The sequence below is a fragment of the Limulus polyphemus genome, unplaced genomic scaffold (genome assembly GCF_000517525.1).
Source record: "Limulus polyphemus unplaced genomic scaffold, Limulus_polyphemus-2.1.2 Scaffold3813, whole genome shotgun sequence".
Classification (NCBI taxonomy): Eukaryota; Metazoa; Arthropoda; class Merostomata; order Xiphosura; family Limulidae; genus Limulus; species Limulus polyphemus.
The window spans coordinates 39,857-57,499 of NW_013669423.1; the positions used below are offsets into that span (position 1 = coordinate 39,857).

Sequence of the window (17,643 nt, forward strand, 5' to 3'; positions counted from 1 at the left end):
TTGCGTAAAAATAATCTTTCAGACTTGCCGCTGAGTCACTGAGGGGCTGCAACACGCAGATGAAAACCGGTTAGTTACTAACTGAACTGTATGCTAATTTTAAAACAAAAAATTCAGCGTTCATTGTTTGATTTGACTTTAGTGATTTAAACTATGTCAACTAGTGTTTGTTAAAAATTTTTAAAATCATTTAATGAGAAGAAGAGATTATATGTTTGTATAAAAATAAATAGTGGCATAAAAATAGTGCACCAGTAAGCCAATCATAGAACCCTAACCAATAAAGTGAAATAACGGAAAGTAGCTGCTATGATTGGCAGAGAGTCGGAATTCTATTTTAGCGGATTTCGAACGATCTAAAATACTTAACAAAGTTAGGTGAGCAACTTAGACTGAATCTGGTGAGATAGGATAAGAATATTTCCCTTTGTCGGTACCGATGTAATTAACGGTGTAGATGTTAAGGCATTACTATAAACTAATAGTAATATAATAATATGGGCTCAAATCTAGATAAAAGCGAAATATTGTGTTGTATTAAATTATGATCTGAAAATTTAGCCGAGGATTTTAGAGATACAGGAAACTTAGACGAGTAAGGAGCAATGTTTAACTTTAAAAGTTTAAGTTTAACTGAAGATTAGAGCTTCTGAGAAAAGGGTTATAATTAGAAATTGGCTGTTTTGAAATAAATGGTACATTTCATTTTATTACTATCATAATGCAAAGTTTTGGAAATATTTGTCGAACGTTGAGTCAATGTTTTCGATCTATAAACTTGAAAAGGCGTAGATGCAAAGAAACCGAGGTAAGTTAATAACTATATAAGGTAAACTTCGAACTAACGTAGCCTTTAAATTAAAATGTAAAGTTAAACTACCAAACGATACTTTTGCTCTACCTTTAGTGGATGGTATATTGGTGTAGTTTTCTAACCGTTCTACTAACAGTAACAGTAAAGGCTTCATGTAAAAGACCTCAACTATAGTATGGCTATAGTGAAAATATTAGGTTTTGAAGTGTTAATAAAAACTGTTATTTCTGTATACTAAATCTGTCAGAGTTTGATATAAAAACAGAGAACAAAATAACCAAGTTTATATAAGTATATTAGTTTCTAACTCAAACTTAAGCCTAAGGCCTAAAATTAGGCTAAAGCTATCTGACGTTGCCTAGCAATGATTTGTGTCATTGCTCTAACACTAACAGTAATTAGTCGTGGCTGATTCGGAAAGTCTTCAATATTCCAAAAGATATTTTCATGAAAGTATCTTCGTATAATTTAAGACGTTACTCGAATAGTTTTGATGTGTTTTACTTTTAGTGCTGAAATGTAAGTTTAAAAAAAAATATATTCCGAAATAATATACCCCAGGTTTAGTCATCGACATTACTGTACGACCGATACTGGGAGGTCAAAAATCTTCTGAACTTTGCTGTTAGAATAAATAAGAGACATAATGCAGCTAAAATTACGAAACGTAAATCTTAGTGGGCAATAATGAGGGCGAATTTATTAAACATTACCGTTATCATAGGAAGGTGTACAATGACAGCCTTGAAGAACCAAATGTTCCCTTGATATAACAAATATCACAAAGAACATCATCAAATTAATAATGTAAAACAACAAAGAAAATTTAATCAACAACTGTAATAGTGCTCTTTCTTGTAGAGCTTCGACCTAATCTTTAATATATATATTGAAAATTCACAGTTTGCCCCTGAAGAAGAAAGGTCCACCTTTCGAAAGCGCTCGGGTTTTTATTCATTTCTCTCAAGACTTCTCGAACCTACGTGTTTTTCTGACGTCATATATATTGAAAATATGGTGTTCTTGTTATCTTTGAAAAGGACAGTACTTTAAGAGAACTTTTAACAAAGACCAAAATCTGATACCTACATTTAAACAATGAAGTGTTATTTGTAACATAAAATGTAAATGTGGGCAACAGTATTTTAGTAAAATCAGCCTACCTATTCACGTTCATGGCCTGTTAGAATTGGGTATTCTACTCACAATCTACGTGTCGCGGGATCGAAACTAGCTTTGCGGGATATTCACTAAACAAGCTAATAATCCCCAGGTTTGCACTAATTAACACAAAAGAACACCTACTTCATTTTGTGATGAGGCAAAATCAGCTGTTGCTGAACACCAGTTTAATTCTGAAGAAGAAATTTAATCGGATAAAATTGAGGTTTTTGAAAATTAATGAATCATTACAAAGGTGGGGAACAAAGGAAGCCATAAAAATCAAGATTTTTGAACCAAAGCACGTCTTGAATCGTAACTACGGTAGAATACACATTAGCGAATTGTGGAATAGATTTATTTTTTCTCTGTTACTTATGTGCATTGTGTCATGAATTAGTTATATTTTATCATAATTCACAAGCGTGGACTTCTTCAAGTACTTGTAGCCACTATGCTGGTAGAAGGAAGGAAGATCGGACACAGAAGTTAAAACAAGAATCGTCATCGCAACTGCAACTTTCGCGAAATTCTTCAGGATTTTAATAAGCAAAAGGATCCCCATAAAGTTTAAGATCAATCTTCTCATCACACTAGTCTTCTCCATGGTCCTTATATGGATGCAAAACCTGGACTTGAAACCGATAAAAGGCCATCTGGCGTTTTTTTACAGTAGCTAAAAAGTTCTCAAATTTTCCAATTGCTACTAATTCTGTTTGGACCCAATCATTTGCCTAGTGTACGATCTATAGGAACCTGCGTTAACGTCTCATTTCTGTAACATGGATAGATTATGTAACAAAAGCTAAAGGTCTGATTAACTCCATTCTACAAAGTTTAGTGGACGAAAGAAAGGTCATTCCAGGACAACATGGCAAGAGAACATCGCCACATGGACTGAAAATACCCAAACAGGACTCCTCCAAACTGCCAGAAGTGGAGAGATCGTTAACAGTGCTTCAATGATGGGTTGAAACGGTCACAGAACAACTGATCGTTTGAATAATTCGTTCATTTGACTTTGTTAGATTTACATATACTATACAGTATATTCTCAAATAGTAATCTCCAGTTTTTAACTTTTCATTAACAAAGTTCAGTTAAAATATAATTGTAAAGGTAATCCTTCTTTGAAAAATCGGAAATGATGATTTTTTTTTTCAAATAACTTGTACTATTTCTTTTAATATTCCCTCTGAAATCTTAATATAGATATCCAATAACACACTACACACACTGTTATGACTCGGTTGCTATATACAAGTATAACAAAGTAAATCTCTAACGAGATGATATTCTCACCGAAGTAAACTTCTACAATTTAAGTCAGACTTGTACTATGGACGTAACATTACAATGGGTATGGTATGCATATTTTATAACTGTAAAAATGTTTTAAATTTAAAAAATAAACGTTAATGACAATTTACTTTTGCTGTACCGTAGCAAGTAAAATGTAGGCCTATTCAGATATAAAGAAAATGTTAGTTAAGAATAAGAAAATACCGTATTTTTATAACTTTATGCATTGCTATGGGTATTGTAATATCGGTTTACAAATAAATTGAATACATTAAATATTATATGATGAAAATTTAATAAATGTGTGCGAAGCCATGCAGTTCGTGAGGAAATAAAAATGTAAATATTATATGTAGATCTATGCTAAGGTAATTTAATATTTTAGTTATGACATGTCGGTGTTTTGACGGATTTTTTTGCACCGGTGTTTCTAGTTTAATATTTTACGTTAAACGTGCATCATATTAATATCAACAATGTCATAGTTTATTGTATTGTATAACATAATATATTACAGTACAGTTTAATGGTATACTGTAGCGGCAACCTTTTTTCATCGCGGGTCAGTTTTTTTTTTTGTGTTGGGTCAGTGATAGTCATATAATTCTTAATACCGGTAATGTATTTAAATGTGTATGTTTATATACATACAGCAAACAAAATTTATATTTTGACCAGCTTGAATATTTTCCTCAAAAATTGATCTTAAAATTCTCTGTAGCCGTGACTCTTTCCTTTAAAATCTTTGTACTTCTCACATAGCCGAGAAATTTGACGTGAGCAATGATTGTGTCCTCGCGGGTTGAAACGGTGAAGCCAACTTTTGGTGGGTCAGTCAGATCATTGCCGCTGGTCATAGATTGCCGACCACTGGTGTAGCGCAATGTGGTAATCACAGATCTCGATGGCTTTAACCAATTGTACATTGTTGTAATGTCATTCGGTGTAGTGCGTTAATTGTATTGTGGTATACAGATTACTGTTTTGTGTCATATTATACCTGTTACGTATTGTATACCTTCCATCTTTAAAATCGTGGACAGGATCTTTTATAAGATCCTATGGGATTCTTTATAGTCATACCAAGATCTTGTAAAACATGTTACTCAGAATTAGGGAAATATTATAGATTTTAAAAAAAAATTCTGTACATCCTACGATATATGCATTCTCATGATTCTACCAGTCGTGTAGGCAGGCTCCTATGAAAGATACATCTTGAATATGATAAAATAATGCTGGAATATACTACTAAAAAGTGAACACGTATATTGTATAAAATAAATGATTTATTGTATTTAACTTTTGCTGGAGCAAATATATATATATATATTATGGAGTTATGGAATTAAATATGAAAATTTAAAGTAAAAATGTATTATTAGGGTGTAAACTCGTAACGAGATGGAACCCCTTTGTTCCTCCTCGATTTATTAATATTAAAAATTGATTTGTCTGACACCTTTCCAAGGTGACTTCCAACGTTTCCAAGTAGGCTTAGCAAAATACACTTTGTTACCTAATGTATATACAGTGAAATAAGTTGCACATAATAGTGACATAAAGTAGCAAACAGTATATCCCATAATAAATTCATTCACTGCGTGGAACAAAATTAGAATAAGGTAAAATTAATCACGGGTTAATAGAACGGTACAAGTTATGAGTAGAAATATTCAAATAGAAATAAAATAATAGGTTAATTAAAGTGCTTAACAGTCCGAAGAGCTTTTTTTTTCGATGTATTTTTATTGTGACAGTGCAAAAATAACAATAATTAAGAAATAGGATAAAAAAGAAATACAATACAACGCTAAAAAGGGACACAGGATATATAACCATTAAAACTAGTAATGATTATTTGAATTTCGCGCAAAGCTACGCGAGGGATATCTGCACTAGCCGTCCCTAGACTAGAGGGAAGGCAGTTAGGCTTTATTACCTACTGCCAATTTTGGGTTTGACCGACATAATATAATACCCCCACGGGTAAAAGGATGAGCATATTTGGGGACGTGATGCGAACCTGCAACCCTCATATTGTGAGTCGAGTGCCCTAACTACTAGAGATACGAAAGTTTAAAATATTATTTATATGACGCTGTGGAGCTAACACAAATCAAAGGATTAAATTAAATCCGCATTTTCTTTTATGTTGAGTTTTGAGCGAATAGATGATTAAATCACTCTATGTTTCAGAAAAAAACTACATGAAATAACTAAGAAAAGCGGACATATTTTAGACTCGGCTTCTACGTGTTATTCAAATAATTGATGATATAAATTAGATACCACTTCTTTGTCTGTCATATCCCAGCCGACCTAATAAGCCCTAGTACTGGACGAAAGGCCTCGTTCGCATTGGATGTAGGAGAATTTGCGTGATTGGTATATTAATACATTCTTCTTTACTTTCACTGCTAAGTTTTGTAAGTTACAATCATACAGGAAGTAAATCCTCGCGCTTTCTCTGTACACGCGTTTCCTTCGGTACTGTGAAGTGTAAAACATCTAATGTTCTAAATTTTCCTGTAAACTATTTTCTCTCTTGTCATATAACTGAGCGTTCAAGCGAGCGAAGTGTAACAACAAACGCATTTCATGTGCAGAATAAAACAAACGTATAAAATAACGACTTCGAGTCACGGTTAGGAATATTTTGAATCGGTTGAGGCCTTAAACTTCGCTTAGCATGGCCAGGTGGTTATAGGCACTGGACTCGCATTCTGAGAGTAGCGGGTTCGAATCCCCGTCCCACCGAACATGCTCGTTCTTTCAACCGTGTGGGCGTTATAATTTGACGGTTAGTCTCACTATTCGTTGATTGAAGAGTAGCCCCTTCAAGAGTTGGCGGTGGGTGGCGATGACTAGAGCTGCCTTCCATCTAGTTTTTCACTTGTAAATTAAGGACGGCTAGCGCAGATAACCCTCGTGCAGCTTTGCGCGAAATTCAAAACAAACCTAAGCCTCGAAGCGGATTGTAACTGGTTATACGAGTAATCGTGACGCCGTTAATACAAATAAATATATGAAATTGTGAACTTATGAAATGTATTATATTTGAAAAAAAACGAAAACATGCGAATTGAACGTATGAGTAGAGCACTTACATTTTGGACACTAGCTACATTTGGTATAATGTTGTAAACCGTGTAGTATGTCAGTGCAGGTGAACCTTTTTGGGCTTTCATTAATTAAAATGCTAAAGAATCCAAGACTTCGTATGAGCGGTTCGCAGACGTTTATTTTCAGGCCAACAGATGGAAACTCTTTGGGTGCACACAAATGCACCCACCGGGATTGCAAGTTGGTATTTCGCTAGCGCTGGAACCACGAAAAGGATGCTGGCCGTATTCTAGATCAAGGACAAAGTAAAAAGTGTCGGAGTGAGTCGGCCTCTTGAAGTTTAACTTGGACATCAGTCATCTTACTTTCAGCTTATTATAACATATCAATCTGATTAGATGAAACGCTGTACAATAAATTCTCATAAAATCATTACCGAGAATGATACCGTTTCGTGGGTTCAACAAATTGTAAAGACATAACATGAATATGTCGTGGATGGTTACGAGTTTCATTATCTGGGTAAGTGCAACTGTATACCCAAAAGGTTACAGGTGTTTTTTTTTCTTTAGGTGTAATTTTAGCACAAAATGAGCACCTCTGTTTTGAAGTCAATATTTGAAATTGCTCAGTATTAATATTATCCTCCACAAAATGGATAAGAAATCTTGAAATCGTCCATTACTACATTAGTACGTACAGAATGGAAATACACACGTAGGAATGGTACAGGTTTAAGTTGAGTTTAAACAGTACATCTTACAGCATGACTAATGGGTGATTTTCGTTTTGGTAAACTTGCATTTTTCTAGTTCAGTTTTGTAAATCAAACACAATTTATAATATTCATTAGTTTAAAGACTAAAAGTGGACTGGCCAGTAAATGTGTCTTACCTCATGCTTTGCTTAATCAATAGACTCCAAGGATCCATCCACACTTCTCCTTATCCAGTTTTTCATAAAGAGGGTTGGGTGTTGAGGGTAAAATTCTATCCTAATGACAAGTTTTACAAGTCCTGTAGCAGAGTTTCAAAATAGTATACTAAGACAATCTGAATTAAAGATTTTTCAATCTAGGAATTTATCCTTGTGTAAAGGATACTAGTTTGTGAGCACTGTTTTAAAAAATATATTTTTATATAGATGGCTGAAACCCAAGAATTTGAAGAATCACAACTAAACTGTCAAGAACTGTTAGGACACACCAATGAGTTCACAGATACAGGAAAACTTAGGAAAGGTTTTATTCATTTTTGGAGAAATTTTGCTTATGAGGAAGAGGTGAGTTAATAAATAAGAATATGTGTTGATGTTCATGTGGGGTCTATATTGATTTTCTGAACCTAGCTTTGAACACATTTTCTTTGAGCAATAAAATGATAATTTATGCCTGAGAACCATTTAGAAGTTAAAATCATAAATATTTATAAACTGGAAGTAAATTTTATTCTGAAATATATTTATCTAAGAATTATAATGTGTAAAGCTACTTTGCAGTTTGTTTGATTTGATGAAGTCTCTGTGTATGTGTGTGTATACATGTTTGTCTGTAGAGATAACTTAAGCATTGATTTTGATATCTAAAGGCAAGAAAATATAACTGAACAGCATTTCTTTACCTAGAGAGTTATTTTTAAAAATTTTGTACAAACAAAATATATATTCATATATATATATATACATGTATCTATAGATAAAAAATTTATTTATGAATAAACATTACCTGTTTGATAAATTTTGCTATATATGCAAGTAAATTTTCCTGTACAAAAATCAAAACTGATTGTCTTTGAAAAAATCCAGCACATGATGACATATAAAAATTAAAGACTTGTGATTATTATTGTTCTGGTTAAGCCAGTAATTTATAGACACATATAGTTTGTCATTAATAAACATCTTACAACAAAGCATGGATAATACATATGTATGTAGTTTATGGAAGTAAACTTATGGCTTAGCAAAAATAATGTTTGTAAGAATTTTGTTTTAAACACCTTAAACGTGTATGTGATAACAAGCTTAATTGAAATATATAAAATGGACATACAGTGGCTGTAAATGTATGTTATTTAGACACTTATATGTTCATATTTAAGTATTGCAGAATATTTATGCATTGATAAAAAGAATTAGATTGTAACAGTCATTTTTTATTTTAGATGGTATTTCTTATTTATCCTGTATCCTAATGGATCACTGACAGTCTGTTGGAGTTCTTAGCAGTTATTCTGTGAATGGTCTAGTTTCAACTTCAATAAATGTAGAACTTTGTAGTTAATTGATTGTGACATCAACAATATTTGTAAATATGTATTATTTTACCTTGTTACTTTCTTCCACATAAGTTTATCAGTTATCAAAAATGTATTTTGTAACACAATAAAACAATTTTATATTCTTTCTGGTAGTGAACACTAAACAAATGTTTCCATTAATCCAGGATTATTGTGTAAGTTTCACCTAAATGAATAACACAAAGATACGTTGGTTAAATAATGCACATTATATATACACATGTACTCAACTAATGCTTTTTATAGGGTCGACCATTCATTCAAGTTAACCATGATGTTCAGATGGAAGGTATTGGAGAGGTGATACATAAAGAATGGAAACTTTTTAGTCCTGGAATTGTTTTAGTTGTGGTTTCTAACATCAAATCTCTCAGTGGATGCAAGAACACCAGCAGACTGGATGATTTGCTTAAGGGTTTAGTTATGGTATGTTTCCAGTTTTATATATTGGACTAATTTTAGTAATATTTTTTTAGAGCTTTTGTATGTCACACATTTTTTTGTGAACTTTATAGTCTTTAACAGGGTCTGAAATTTGCAAAATTTCTAGCTGGTCTTTATCAGGTTTAACTCTCCAGATACAATAGTTGAGAAGACAAAATTAAAGTAAGATAAACCTTAATAAACTTCAAATCAAAATGAGGTTAAAATGTATTTGATCACTAGCTAGAAATAAGATGAGACAAGGATTTGACTTTCAGAACAAATTCTGATTATCTCAAATCAAAAAACATACTGCCCTTCTCAAAAGTTGAAATGAATATGATACATAATGCACATTCTTCGTTTGTAACTAATCAATCAGACAAGAGGTACAGAAATGTAGAAGGCTTCGTGTGGCTGTTGCAAGTTGTCTCTTAAATGCAAGGTCAAGCAGAACACAGTGCAACTATCCCATGAAACAGTAGATAAGTTACTTAACTGGCAAGGGTACAAAAAGAACACCTCAGGATTTTTCTCACAATCTCAAGTGGATTTAGTATGCTCCAAAAGTAGAACTTAGAAAAAGTTAAAAGTTTTACAAATAGGAAATGTATGCTGTAGAAATGTAAGATATATAGTATTTGCATACTACAGTGGTTCTCCAACACATTTATAAATAGGGTTATAATTCAGTCAAGTATTCACAAATCAATAATAGAATGATTCTCAACAACATACAAACTAAAAACTATTGTACCCAATGTTCGGTGAATTTGGGCTAAAAGTTACAAATTTAAGTGCCACAAGTGAAAAAAAATTCTTACAGAATGTATATGTGTAGAAAAAATAAAGTCTAATATTTTTTTCTTTTAGGCAGCTAATACAACAAGAATGTGGATTGTGACTCATGGAGCCAACATTGGAATAGCCAAAGCTATTGGAGATGCTTTTCATAAAGCACTCCAACTTGGTCAGTCGTCCTTTTGTCACAAGCATCTTGGTCAGTCTATGCCTGTTTCAACATCTTATGCAGTTATTGGTATTATTAGGGAAGACTTAGTTGAGTATGCAGAGATCCTTAATAATGTGAGTAAAGCTCCATTATAAACCGCACTGTTAGAAACTGATACTCCTGTGATTATTATTAACTTTAGGAAGTTTTTTAAGCTCATTAGCTCTGATCTAAATTACTGTGATATTGCTCAACTTTAATGCTACTATTAACTTCTGTGGCACTGTAGGTATTTTAGCTGATCATTCATTGTAACTTAAACCCTTTTGATACTGAGGATATCTAGCCAAACTTAGCTCTAACTAAACTCCTTTTACTCTTCTGCTATTAGCCAAGTATCTAGCCTGAACCTATAATAGTGAATGTTCAGATAAAAATCAGTTATAACCTAAACTTCTGTTTTACTACAGCTATTTATTATGTATATCTAGCCGAACTTAGCTCTAACTAAACTCCTTTTACTCTTCTGCTATTAGCCACTCCTCTGATACTGTAAATAATTAGTCAAGCATCAGTTTTAGTCTGAAGTTCTGTTTTTACTTCTGCTATCCTACAAAGGGTCATAGTAAGATATACTGAACGTACTTAGAAAAGCATGTGTTGTACAATCTAAATGTTTATTTTACTGCAAGTAATTGTTCTAAGCATTGATTCCAGCTGTTACTTCTATGATACTGTAGGTATTTAGCTTATTATCAGCTGTAACCATCTGATAGTTTTACAATACTGTTTGATATTTAGCTGTTTGAAGAATAAGTTGTACCACAACTACTATTTGTTTGCATATGTTTAAGATAAGCATTACTTTTAACCTACATCGGTACTCTTGTAACAATGAAGGTTACTATTTGTAACAGGTGGAATCAGTTGTAACCTGAACTCTTGAGATACTGCAAAGAATTAGCTAAAGTGACATTTTAATGTGCATTATATATATATATATAATTGCATGTGAAACCAAAAGTGGTTGTGTTATAGTTATCATTCTAACCTCACAAAACATTTATGATAACAGGGATAGAAATAATGAAATATAATTACGTTCACTCGAGGGAAAGCTATCAGGAAGATTACATTTCTTCATGTAAAGTTGCATTTCCTCATGAATTGTTTTTTTTATATTTAATCTGTACAATATGTTCACTTTCATTGGTCATAACTAAAGGATTATGGATGGACCATACGTTCTTGATTGGGAAAGCCAACTAAAAAGATAAAATTTCCCAAGCAAAGTTAAATTCCTCAGGAATGCTGGAATGTAATATTTCGATCTCTGGATAATATGGAATATTGCCCAGAGAAAACTTGAAAACAATTTTTGGGAAAACATGTTTTTTAATCACATTTGTTAGGTTACAAGAGCCTCACAGTTTCACCAATTTAAGTATTTTGTTATTACATACATATTCAAGTAGAAAGTTTAAACCATTTCTTATTGGTACCAAACTATTTTGAAATAGCAGTACTTCCCATGTATGCACTATTTAGTCATGTGGTAGTAAAACAATTTGATAATAACGGTTTAATAGACCTCTTATTTAAAAAATAAGCAAGTAGTGAGTTTTCAAAACCAAATTATATTTCATTTAATATTTATTATGAAGGAAAATAGTTAATCTGCCCACTAATGTCAAGTAATTAAAAATATTATGTTCATTGAATGATGGTTTTTAGTGAGGAGATATGAGTTAAAAATAAGATGTGTGTATGTATATATTTCAAAATTAACAGACAGACTTATCTCTTCTGAAACATAGTTTCCCTTTCTTGTTGAGTACACATAGTGAGTTCTACTCAACAGGAGGAAAACTGTGTTTCAGAAGTAAGTTCCTACTTGCATAAATGTACAATTGTTCTGTTTTTTCTGTAATTATGGAGTTTCACCAAGTACTGACGGTTTCAAGTATTAATCGTATAGATAAAGTTGCATTACTCTCACTAAGCCTAATCTAACATTTGTAATACATTGCTAAGCCCTAATCGTTACCATATTATATGAGGGACATTTCTACTAGAAATAGTCTATTAAACAGGAACAGAGTATTACAACAAGCTGTGACTATTTTTTAATTTTTCTCAACAATATATTAATTTGCATATCTTAATATTGTATGTTCCTTATAATAGATCTCAAAAACACTTAAAATTGAAGCAGAAACGAACAGTTTATTAACTTTAAGAGGCATGATAGTGACTCCAGCCAAGTTGGGAGGTTGGAGTAACACTGCTGTGACACTATATATATATATATTAACACTCTTATGTAATATTAAAAACAGTAGTAAATAGTGGTAACATTATTGTTCTCCCACTTCTTGTTGAAGTGGCAAAACATATAGTAAACAAAAGAGGATTAACATAAAAGTCTAATGGCAGATATCAATCTGAACTAGGGTCTGACAACTGTAGCTTATATACTAATATTTTTATGGTCAACTGCTAACCACACCCACTATGTTAAAACTTATGTTAATAGCCTAGGGGCATGTGGAAAATTTACAATTGTACAGAGCTCTGTTAATAACCTTCCCTGACAGCTAGGGCTGAAATTTCACTTTAGGTGGAATCGTATTTGTAATTGATTTTAAAATAGTCAAAACAAAAAATGGTGGTACCTAATAAAAACACCAGGCTAACCATAAAAAGTTGTCATATAAAAAAAAGATAACCCTTTAAAGATGTAACATAAAAGTGGGTAAATTAAACAAGAAATATATTTGGGAAAAACCTGGTCACATTTTCCCCAGTTTCTTCTTGTTTAATTTATCCATATTTATGTTACATCTTTACATGTTTTTTTTTCCTTTCATATAACTTGTTTTTTTTATATTATACCTTGTATAGCTGTCCTAGTTATTCTGACTTTTTGCACATGTTTAATCAGGTGTAATAAAGAGGGAAGTCAGTGTAATTGTGTTGTATGGTTAAGATTTACTGGAACTGTTAAGATGTAACTGCTGTCACTTGTTCTCAGTACTATTTAAATGGAAGACTATTGAATAAAAGCAATACAGACTGTCACAGAAAAAAAAAGAAGATATATTATGTATAAACATACAGAAGACTTTTTACTGTTTTCTTCATAGTTAAAATAACAGCAGTAGGATGTAAGAGTTGTTGGTATACCCTAGATTAGATGTGAATAAACAAATAATATATGAAGTTATGGATGTGTGATGTTTTACTGAACCAGTTAAGATTTTAATATAAAGGAGCTATGTGTATATCATACTATACTATTTTGGCATGAAATAGTTGTTTTGTTTTTCTGGTTGCCTCTTTGCAACTAATTTAAATATTTAGACTTTTAAGCCTTTTAGTTCATTGAACTGTAGTACATAACTTATATTTATCACAAACTTTTGATGACAAAAATTTTAGTATAAATAAAGCTTTTTCCACTCAAAACTTTTTTATGAGCTTGGACGTGTGGAAATTGAAAATGATGGAAACCTACCAGAAGAAAACAAATATGAGCTGAATCCAGACCATTCACATTTTATAATTGTTAGAGATGACACCGTTGCTAAAAGAGGCATTCACCACTTCTTGTTTCGTTTAGAGCAGTACATTATTGATACTGAGAAAGTAACAGAAATGGAATTAGAGGGAGAAGCTGGTATAGTAATTTAATTTTTAAAACAAACAATTTAGATATAAATGTAAACATTTTTGTATTATCAGTCATATTGGTGATTGATTGTAAAGCTCCTTTTTTTCAAGTAACTAAGAACTATTGATTTTTTAATAATTTTGTTGACAATTGCATATCCTTGAACAACTAATAAGATATATTTAAGGAAATTAACACCCGGATAAAAAATAATTTAGGTTACTTTTAATAGTGATAATCTAGCCCCTAGATAGCATAATCTAACTCTTTTCTCCCTATTTACTCCACAGACTATCTTATTCATGTGACATACTAAAGAAACTTGTATAACAATAACATCCTTCTGTTTTTCATTCCCATCTCTATCTTTACCATTTGTTATACTTCCAACCTCCCGAAAGTCATCACTAGTCCCAATACCCTTGCATACAAAAGTTCATTGTCCTCTAAATCCTGCTGCCACCTTTTGCAATTTGCCATTCTCATTTTCCATCTAGTATTAGCTAAGCAAAAAGGAGAATTTGTTTAACTTAAAAGATTAAATTTATTATTTCTTGATAACTGCTGAGAACTTATTATATTAGTAAATTGTTTAAAGTAAGATTTAGTGTGTGTAATTCGATAACTGTTGTATATGGTGAGAATTGAAGGGATAAGTACTGGTTAATAGAGGAGTCGGTGGAACATCTATCTACGGCTAGTTTAATACTATTTAATTTACAGTGACTGATGTGATTTTTTAGCTAAAATTTAAGCTTATTCAGCTATTGGTAAGTTATAAAACAAGATAAATAAATTGCATTATAACAAAACTAATTAAAAGGCAAGTTCTTGCCACTTTTCATTTTAAAGACAAACACAGTTAGATTAGTAAAGAGATAACGTAGTGATAAAACACTAACATACTTAATTCTAACATGAAGCTTAACTCTGCTGTACTTGTATTTAGTGCTGTTTATGTATTCCCAGGCTACTATGGTTAAAAGTAGTGTAAGCGTTAAGTGCTCACAGTTTATTAGGTGCAGCAGGTGCAAGAAGTGAGTTTTATTAGGGAATTTGGGGCTGACAGGTACATTTAAACAAGTTAACATTGAAGTTGTACAATTTGCATGTATAGTTTGTAGATTGGAGGAGAAATTTGAGGCTGTTTTTAATAGAGTAAAGGTGTAGTAGTAGTAGTGGTTACCTAAAAATGACCAATGGTCTAGTATTAAGTCTACTGTTGTAACTTTAGGCTTAGCTGTACATGTAGTAATGAAACCTAAAAGTGCCCTATTCCAACTAAATTAACTAAAATACACTAAAAAAAATTCTAGACTTTAAAAATATTGAAATAATGTTTATCTTCTCTAGAAGAATGCTATGACCTACAGTTATTTCTTTGCATTTGGGGTCACAGACTAGTACATGGACAGGGCAGATTAGAAATTAAAAATGTCTGGGAGAAATGAGGGATTCCTGAAAAAAACTGAGTGAGATGCTGGGCTTAATGCTGCGTAGTATATAATATATACCAGTGCTGCTTATGCAGTTTACAAATTAAACTAAAATACATAGTGCAAAATTTTTCATTCACATTCTAGTGTTTATTATATTTATTACCCAACGTAGTAATGTATTTGACCTATATATGATCACAAAATTACATGAAATTAAACTAATTTACTCCTCACCTGCATTGTAAGTTATTAATGGGAAATTGGGCATCCAATTAAGCCTGATTTAAATAGTGTTTAGAAACAAATTATATATATTTTTAATTTTCTGCCAATCCAATATAAAGTTTTCCAATATCTTGGCAATATGTGGTGAACAGTGACGTGCTGGAGAATGGAGGGTATTGAAAAGATTTTTAAGTTATGTAATCATTTCATTAGGTTTGTTCTTCCCCAAGGTTTTAAGAACAGCTACACAAAGTTTAGAATTACTAACATAAAACAGTTATTAATAATACATAAGTTTATAGCTTTTTTTTATATTTATATATGTTAAAGTATATGTGTTGTGTATTTGCATATGTGTAACTCTAGCAGGAGATGTGTTATATGTTGCTCATTTATGTAGCAGCGATTCTAAGATAGAGTGTACTTTTATTCTATAGGAATTTGATCTGTGTATTTATGTACACATAAATTGTATGTGAATATAAGAAATACATCTTGTTATACTAATTGTTTTTCCACAGACTTCATTTGATTTTAGTTTGTGTTAAAGGAATATTCTGTTTCTCTTCACTTTTTAAATCCTGTAAGATTATGTGGTTAACAAAATAATTTTTAACATAAACCCTTTTCAGAGAACTCAGTCTAATGTGTGTATACGCTATCACAAATAAATATAGTTTAGTCTGGTACCACGTTTACTTATACACGTGTATATAGTGAATATTTACAATACCATTATTTTAATCTATGATTTTTTTGATACATTAAAGTTTAAAATGAAATAAAAAAAACAGAAAGAAGTTTTAAAACGAGTGTCTTGTAAAAGTTAATTTTTAAAGTTGAATTATCTATAACGTATTCCAACAATTTCTTCAGCAGTTGAATAGGAAATGTATAAAAAGATGTGTATGCATCTAATATATATTAATCAGTATAAAGACTATGTTACTTTGAATTCAGAAACACATGATTACAAGTGTCAGGTGGAAGGCTCAAAGGTTCCTGTGATAGCATTACTGGTTCAAGGAGGGTACGAATGTGTGCATATTATCCTGCAGCATCTACTGAACCACTGCCCTGTGTTGGTAGTTCAGGGAAGTGGAGGGCTTGCTGACATACTAGCATACGCAACATGTATAAGAGTGTGTATATATTTACTAGTATTAATAAACTGGATCTCACCTATGCTTCACTTCTAAAAATGAAGGGGGTGGATATAACTAAGTGACAAAAGTCACTATTGTTTAGAACTTGAATAAGAATAAATATTTACTCGTGCTTAGGGGCATTAATAACTAACTTAAGACTAAACCTTTGTAAACTTAGTGTAGTGTTTAATTGGGCATAAAGTAATATCAGTTATTGCCATCTGTTTATCTGGTAGGACTCATGGAAGATGGAACCCAGAATTTGTGGAAAACTTCTTGAAACCACAAATAACTTCAAAAATTGCAGAAAAGTTTCCGGACCTTGATGAAAATACCACAGCCAGTAGTATTTTTAGAGATAGAATACTAGAATGTGTACAACACGCACAGCAGGTGAGCTTTGTAGACATCTTTAATTCAAAGATACCTATGTAAATCTGTTATTTACTTTGGACAATGTGTTGCACAAATTATAGGGAAAAACATTATTATATTTTGTTGTTGCACATGGTGCCCCACAGTGGTAAGTCTGCAGACTTATAATGCTAGAAACCGGGTTTCGATATCTTTGGTGGGCACAGCACAGATAACTCATTGTGTAGCTTTGTGCCTAACTACAAACAAACAAATCACGAGGAACTAGATGAAGGAAAAATTGTTAAAATTAATACTTGTTACCCTCCTGAAAGAGTTGTGTTGAAAACTTACACAAAAACATATCTTTCTTGTTTTCTTCATATTTATTATTTCTATTCAGGTTCAATAACTCAAAGTTGATGTGATAAGGCAACACTTGTTTCAAATATTAGGTTATTTACAGGAGAGAATTTTTTATTTCTCCTCTTTCCTTAATATAAAACATGCAGCAGTATTTATCTACTGTGTAAGATTTGTTTGATTGAAAAGCAGATTACTATTCAATTTGTGTAGAGGATTTCATAAGAAATTGTGAGGAATAAGTTGTATATTTCTCTTTACATACACTTATATTGTGTATATATATATATATTGTTGCGTCAGCAAAGTCACATGACTAGTGTCACGCCACGTTTCTAGAACTATCCTGTACCTTGGCGAATGCTCTAGCATTTACTAGATATAGGGTAGTCTGGCATATAAAAGAGGGTGACAACGTGACGGAAT

The 17,643-nt window shown here is 31.9% G+C and overlaps 1 protein-coding gene across 1 annotated transcript in view; it reads left to right on the forward strand.

Annotated features, from left to right (window-relative positions):
* The first annotated feature begins 6,251 nt into the window (after positions 1–6,251).
* Positions 6,252–17,643, forward strand: part of LOC106470084 (transient receptor potential cation channel subfamily M member 2-like) — a 53,196-nt gene continuing 41,804 nt past the window's right edge. Inside the window, exons 1-7 of the mRNA XM_022398642.1 lie at positions 6,252–6,865; positions 7,487–7,624; positions 8,887–9,066; positions 9,937–10,149; positions 13,496–13,694; positions 16,313–16,496; positions 16,737–16,893. Coding sequence (XP_022254350.1) covers positions 6,827–6,865; positions 7,487–7,624; positions 8,887–9,066; positions 9,937–10,149; positions 13,496–13,694; positions 16,313–16,496; positions 16,737–16,893 — 1,110 coding nt within the window. The 5' untranslated portion in view covers positions 6,252–6,826. The remainder of the gene's footprint in view (positions 6,866–7,486; positions 7,625–8,886; positions 9,067–9,936; positions 10,150–13,495; positions 13,695–16,312; positions 16,497–16,736; positions 16,894–17,643) is intronic.